This window comes from Austrofundulus limnaeus, unplaced genomic scaffold (genome assembly GCF_001266775.1).
Source record: "Austrofundulus limnaeus strain Quisiro unplaced genomic scaffold, Austrofundulus_limnaeus-1.0 Scaffold12, whole genome shotgun sequence".
NCBI classification, from domain to species: Eukaryota; Metazoa; Chordata; class Actinopteri; order Cyprinodontiformes; family Rivulidae; genus Austrofundulus; species Austrofundulus limnaeus.
This window is the reverse complement of record NW_013952414.1, coordinates 2,085,885-2,093,260: the sequence shown is the minus strand read 5'-3', so window position 1 is coordinate 2,093,260 and position 7,376 is coordinate 2,085,885. Positions and strand designations below refer to the sequence as shown.

At 40.1% G+C, this 7,376-nt stretch overlaps 1 protein-coding gene across 1 annotated transcript in view; it reads left to right on the top strand.

Annotated features, from left to right (window-relative positions):
• atp8a2 (ATPase phospholipid transporting 8A2) overlaps window positions 1-7,376 on the top strand; it is a gene marked incomplete at its 3' end in the record, with an annotated part of 62,001 nt that overhangs the window by 50,833 nt on the left and 3,792 nt on the right. The window contains 7 exon segments of the mRNA XM_014002237.1: window positions 24-146; window positions 603-681; window positions 1,555-1,616; window positions 1,919-1,975; window positions 3,674-3,781; window positions 6,155-6,243; window positions 6,444-6,548. Of these exon segments, the coding sequence (XP_013857691.1) occupies window positions 24-146; window positions 603-681; window positions 1,555-1,616; window positions 1,919-1,975; window positions 3,674-3,781; window positions 6,155-6,243; window positions 6,444-6,548 (623 nt within the window).

The following is a 7,376-nucleotide window of genomic DNA, read 5'->3' as shown; positions in this document are numbered from 1 at the left end:
TGTGTGTGTTTTCTGTGCTGCAGATATTTACCGCGCTGCCTCCGTTTACGTTGGGGATTTTTGACCGGCCGTGCAGCCAGCAGAACATGCTCCGATTCCCGCAGCTCTACAGAATCACCCAGAATGCCGAGGGTTTCAACACCAAGGTGCACACACACACACACAGACACACACACACACACACATCTGAAATCCCTGTCAGTTTTGTCCTCTGCCTTCAACTCCCGTCTGTTTGGGTCTGGATGAGTGATGCCGGCTGTTTTTATGTGGGACTCCAGTGAGCGAACCAGAAGATTGGCATTTTCCATGACAACACTTAATAAAATTCACAGCCCCCGAATAAGAAAGTCTTTCATTTTAAGTGTGTGTGTGTGTGTGTGTGTGTGTGTGTGTGCGTGTGCATGCGTGCGTGTGCTGACGTGTGTGTGTGTGTGTGTGTGTAACTTCACAGGAGGGAACTTCTGGGGAGAAGTTGTCTGTTACTTTGAGGAAATTGCTGTTTTTGTTTGTTTTTATGCGCTCTGGCATAATGCACTGACTTGTTTTCCACTCCTCCACCGCCCCTCCCTCCTCCTCTGCTTTTTTTTTTCTGTATCCTCCAGGTGTTTTGGGGCCACTGTATCAATGCACTTATTCATTCAATTATTCTCTTCTGGTTTCCTTTAAAGATGTTGGAGCACGGTAAGTGATTTTAGCTCATTATTTCTTAATTACTGTGAATTTTGATTCAGAATTCACACAGTTGTTTCCTGGTAATAGTTTCTTCTGTACTTTTTTTTTTTTTGCAGTCGGTCTACATGCACATATTTTGCTATTTATAACCTATGCTATGCTATGTTAATTATTAAAAATCATTACATAAAAAAATCAGTCCGACATTTTTCATRGACCTGTTGGCTATAACTTTGGCTAAAAGTTAAAAGCAACGTGTTGATAATGTTAGCGTTTAGCTACAGTTTTGCTAATTGTAGCTTTTCTTAAGCTTTGCTTATTTGACCTTTCAAATATGGGTTTGCTTGTTTTTGCTTTCTACTAATGTTTTGCTTATTTTAGCTTTTAGATATACTGTATAGTTGCTACATTTTGTTTTAGCTTCTGTTTCGCTAATTTTAAACTTTGCATATTTTGCGACGTTTAGCTTTTAGATATGCTTTAGCCTCATTTTTGCTTTTAGCTTCAGTTTAGCTACATGTAGCATTTGTTGTAACTATTGTGTTCATTTTTGTTTATGTTTACGAATTTTTTAAAGCTACGGTTTTGCTATTATCTTTCAGCTAAACTTTGCTCATTTTTTTAGCTGCTGATTTCCTACATTTAGTTTTTAGTAACTTCTAATCTAGTTTTAGTAAATTGTAATCTAGTTACGTTTTGTAAATTTTAGCWGTTAGCTACTGTTTTGTTTTTAGCTTCTGCTTTGCTTGTTTGAACTTTAACAATTCATTCTTTTACATATTTCATTAAGTCATTCACATTCAGACTGCACTGTTACAGAAAAAGTGACGTTTTCAGTTTTCACTGACTTGTTAGTCATGAAGTTTTGTCTGTGGTCCTCAGACTCTCCTTTCAGTAACGGTCAGGGAAACGACTACCTGTTTGCAGGAAATATGGTCTACACGGTAAGTTTCCTTCTCCTTACCTGCAGATTTGTTTTGAGTCTGCAGTCGGGCTTGTCTCGTCTTCTCTTCACACTCGTCTGTTCTCTCCTCTATCTGACCCTCCTGCTCTCACTTTCCCTACAGTCTCATGAGAATCTTTGTGGTATTTATTTGTTTTGTTGTGGGGGTCTGGGTGTGTTTTTATCAGCCATTGCAGAGTTTACTGTAAAACCTTTATGTTTATTAGTTCCACAGTTGCCAGCAAGCTAATCTGGTGTTTCTGTTTGTTCTTCTGTTTGTGTGTTTTACTTGTTTGTGTGCAGTATGTGGTGGTTACAGTGTGTCTAAAAGCTGGAATGGAGACCACCGCTTGGACCAGGGTAGGAGCATTAACTCGCTCTTAATAAACCGAGCCACATGTGCCATATTTTACCCAGTTGTTCAGTGAAAGTAGTCAGGACAAGAGAGGGAAAAGATGTGTATTTAGATCTTTTACAGTGGATATCTGAGGTTTTCTTCCATCTATTACACTCGTCTTCGCCWGTTTATAATATTTCAAATATCTGAAAGTAAAAATTAACAAAATAGTTGAAATATACCAAAGGACTTTTACTATTAACCAGCTGCATGAACTGCTAACTGTCCCTTTAGAGAATAATCTTACAAGGAATGAATGGACGCTGTCGTTCAGACGGAGCAGAGCAAAAGAGGAAACCAGACCTGAAAAAGAGGACGTTTCCRTCTGTTGGATTGATATTAAATACAGAAACATCAGAGCAAAACAGATGGAATTTAACGTTGTTAACTGAGAACCCAGATGTTTTTATTCCTCACAGAAAATGTTTCATTCAAATCATAAATCTTTTCGTCTCCTCTGTGTGGTTTTAGTAAAATTATAGTAAATATCAGATGATTAATAGAATTAGGTTGATAATCACTCAGTTACTTTAGTCATTTTTTCCCCCAAGCAGGATTTGTGCTGTTTTAATTTTTATTAATGAAAAAARACTTGAAACTGTTTGTTACAATCATTATTCACTTTTTTTTTTTTGGTCAGATTAAAGTTGCATTTTGCTTCACATAAACTAAGTGAACTCTATCAAATTTACACCGTAAAGAAAAAAGAGCCTGTTTGGTTTATTAAAAATGAGACACACTGCTGTTGGGAAAAAATATTAGTTTACTTGGCTGACAAAGTTGTTGGGATGAAGTTTTATAATAAGAAAAAGAGATTGAAATTGTTTTAATAGCCTTTTAGCTAACTGTAAGTCATTTTTTATCATCTTTATTCTGTGTTTGTAGCAGATTGAGTCAGAGAAGGTTGAAGCAATTTGTTGAATTCTTAAAAAATGTGTTCAACAAACTAAAGAATTAAAGTTTTCATACTTAGCGAAGGAATTTTTTTTTGCAAATTCAGAAAATCTTCATGTCTAGAGGGCTTCAGTGTTTATTTTAGTGCTTTGTGTGGCTAATGAGCAACATTTTGAAACATGAATATGTTATGTTAACTGTTAGACTAAAATAWCTTTATTGTTGTCATATTGGAGACGAAGCCTCATTTTCAAACTAGCAGGCAAATAATTTCTTGTATAGAGTGTAAGAATTTACTCAAATAAGACAAACAACCGGAGCRAAGTCTTGAGAGAAAACTAACCGTGAGGAATCGAATCAACGAATCACCAAACATCTGACTAAACACGAGGTCTCTCAGTCCTGAAACAACCCCAGCAGAAGTGAACGCAGAGTTTAGGAAAGCAGCGGCTCGAGTCGTGACGGTGACTTTGTTTGGTTTATTCTCGCCCGTTGGAGTGACAGAGAGCGGCAGCATAGACAGACAGGCGCTGACACCTCTGTCCGCTCAGCTGTCCACACAACAGCCTGGCAGTAATGAAGTGAGGTCTCAGAGGAATTCACACAGTGTCGCCTTACAGCACATCACAGACGACGGGGGCAAGAAGGGAGGGCGAGGTTGGCTAAATTTGGATGAGATGTATGTAAAATATTTGACTTCATATCACTCTTTTTTTTTACCTCCCTCCTTTCTATAATCTCCCTTTTGTTCTTTTATTCCTCCGCAGTTTTCCCACCTGGCCGTGTGGGGGAGCATGGTGCTCTGGATGCTCTTCTTCGCCGTCTACTCCGCCATTTGGCCCACCATCCCGATCGCCCCCGACATGCTGGGCCAGGCAAGTTGCTCTCCRTAAATACTCGTCATTCGTTATAATAACGAGGGGGGGTTGTCATTGATGTGGGCCTGCCCTGCATGGCGTCTGAGACTCACCTCTTGGGAGTTCTGTCGGGGGGGGTGGGAGCCCTTCTCAGCAGGCCGCCCGCACCTGCTGCGTGTCCCCCGCACCTCAGACTCTTACTGCCCTCTGTGGAGGTGTTGACTCAGGAGGGTGGGCTGCTTGTGGCCGTGATGAAGGTCCAGAGGGGGGAGAGTCTTCATAGGACCTCTTAATTGCGAGTGTTCAGGGATAAAGCCCAGGGAGGTGGGGGGTTAGAGGAAAGGAATCAAGCCGTCTCAACTGCCCCCCCCTCACCCCACACCCATTAATTCAATTTGTGTCAGAAATCAGGAATGCGGTCAAATATCTGTGCAGCTGCTCATTCTAACTAAGGAACAGTCGAGGACACTCAGCCACTGCCCCCCACAATACTCCCCCCTTATTTCCCCTCTGACTAGTTGATTTTTACATATATTGGGGGGAAACTGGTTAGAAAACAGCCTAATTCCTGTCAAAATAACATGTTTAGTTCAGAATCAGTTCTCCCTGCAGCMTGTTAAAGAGTGAACTGTATGTCTCTTCCTCTTGTAGGCGTTATCATTGTTGTCATTTATTACTTTCTCAGATTGCAAACACAAGAAGCTCATGTTCCTGCAGTGAAGGAGTGCTKCAGTGATTTGTGACTTAAATTAAAGCTTTTAGCCTCATTGGAAGACAATTGTCTCATTAGCATAAGAGACCTGTTGTACAGAAATAAAACAGTGAAATCAATAAAACACATTAATACAAAATAAACACAACAAAAACACATTGAAACAAATTCAAGCAAAATCTAACCTAACTTTAAAAGTAAACAAAATCGCAACAACTCAAACAGGAGCGAGTGTTTATGGATGTGATCTCCAGTCCTTTCATTCAAAGTCTCTTGATGGTAACAAGACCGGACAGAGGAGTTCTGTACGCACTCATGGATCGCTGTTGGTGATGATAAAAATATTAAAAAAAGAGTAGAGAATGTGCATTTCCTGTGAAAATGCAGTGTGASTGCTTAYTGAAAGATTTTTACTGAAAGTTGCTTAAACTAAGTCACGTAAAAAGTAGCTAAAATGATCAAAAAGAAGCTAAAAGTAGCAGACAGAAGGTACAGGGGAGAGAAAAACATTTAAAGGGGCAGAAAAACAAGAAAATTAGTATTAAAATTGTTGTAAAGTAGCTAAACCAGCTGAAATTAAGTGAAAAAAGCAAAATATAAATGCTGAAAAATCAGAAACTAACACGAAGAAGCAGAAAAAAAGCAGTAAAAAGCTGAAATGATCACAAAAGGAGAATTTAGGTGCTATAAAGCTAAAACTAGCTAAAAGACAGTAGCAAACAAAGCAGAAGAAGGCTGAAATTACCAGAAAGCAACTGAAAGGAGCACAAAAAATATATAGAGGGAGCACAAACCAGTTGAAATTAGCAGAGGAATAGCTGAAAGGAGCAGAATGATTTGCTGAAAAAGCAGAAAAATGAACCAAAAAGAAGCAGAACTAGAACAAAGGTATCAAATTACAATAAAAATTTAGAAACATTTTGAAGTGTTTTAATGATTTTGAAGATACCTCCATTCATTTTTAATGGGAAAAAAGGCAGAAAAAGTTAAAGATTATAAATTGTTGAAATACCAAAAGTGATAGCTGGAATGTCCTGAAAGAACTGAACATTTTGATRCATAAAYTGTTGAAATGGCACAAAAATTGCAAAAAGGCTTGGATGCCAAAAAGCCTACAGAAGACAAATGTATCATGTCAGTAATGTGAATGCTTTATTATCGTTGTCACAAAAATGGTGTCGGACTAAGGGTAACAGGCGAGGACAAGCAGCAGAGGCAGCCGTCACTAACGATGAACAAGGGTTGTGAAAGAGCGAGCTTGAAGGGAATCCCAGGAGAAAGACGAGTGGGAGGAAGAGGCMGAGGGAGGTGGACGGTGGAGACAGCGGTTGGATGCATGATTAATCTCAGGAGACAGACAGAGAGCCGGGTCAAAGGTCAGTGAGGCAGGTTGCTGCTGGACTTGTAGGGGGGATTTCTAGTTAGTCACCAGCATTTTGATCAGATCGCTCCATAGAAAGGCTGTTTCAGTTGATGGAATTCTGTCATACAGTCTGTGAGAGAGCTGTAAAATATGTTGAACTAAGATTAGGAGTGTTCAGCTCACTCCTTAAACTCCCGTATGGTTTTTACTTTGAATCTTTGTTAGTATGATTCAAAGCTGAGGCAGAATGACTTAATCCTAAATTAGATTTAATATAAGAGTGAAAACAGACGGAGCCTGTGTGTTGTCATCGCAGGCTGGCAGGGTGATGCAGTGCTGGTACTTCTGGTTGGGTCTGGTTCTGGTGCCCACCGCATGTTTACTCAAAGATTTCGCATGGACGGCGTAAGTAGAGCACATTTAATATAAATACATTTTGAAATCCATACAGACGCTGTTTAACTTAACCCGATTGTTTACATAACCCGCACCGAGTCTGTGTCAACACTTACCGCACTGCCTGTTATGAGCTGCACGTGTCCGCAAAGTCACACACTCAGACTTTCCGCCACGAGGCCCTGACCGGCTCCCTTCTGCTCCCCCAGCGCCCGTCGCACGGTGAGGAAGTCTCTGCTGGAGGAGGTGCAGGAGCTGGAGGCGCGGGCCGTCGACCCGGGGGCCGCGGTGCTCAGGGACTCCAGCGGTCGCAGGTGCAGTATTCAAAAACCACAAAGGATCATCCTTATTTGTTTTTATTATTATTATTATTATTATTATTATTATTATTATTATTATTATTTTATCACAACACACCTTGTTCCTTGTTTTGATTTAATTCTCTGTCCACTCAGCTGCACTGATTTAAAATTTCAGTTCTGAATCTGTAAAACTTCTCTAGTTTCAGTTAAATTTTAGAAACTTATAGTGTACTTGTACAAAGAATGTTATGTATTCAGTTAGCACTTGAAATGTGTGTTGCAGATGACTGTCAGCTACTACCACATCAGATTTTAGATCAGTATCTGTAAAACTGACTGAGTTATAACTAGGGATGGGTACYGAAATCRATACTTTTATACGTACCAGCCGAATCCTGTCKGTACCACCGAGAACCTRTTCACGYAACATCAAACTGTACCATGTTTTGGTACCTAAACGCATCATTGCGACCGTATTGGTTTAAGAGTGATGGATTTTCCATGCTTGTCCTGAATGCAGCATCGCACAAGAGTATAATGACGTCAGCAGCTGCTGGTTCAGTAAACAGAGTTTAAAAAGAAAAAAAATTGTATAGGTCTTCTGGACGGGTTCTTCTCTAATGAAACGTTTCGTCTCTTTTCCAAGAGACTTCTTCAGTCTGAGAGTGATACTGGCAATAGCAGCACTGTAGGAGGGGGACAACTGAAAACGGAGGCCTCCACCCTCCTACAGTGCTGCTATTGCCAGTATCACTCTCAGACTGAAGAAGTCTCTTGGAAAAGAGACGAAACGTTTCATTAGAGAAGAACCCGTCCAGAAGACCTATACAATTTTTTTTC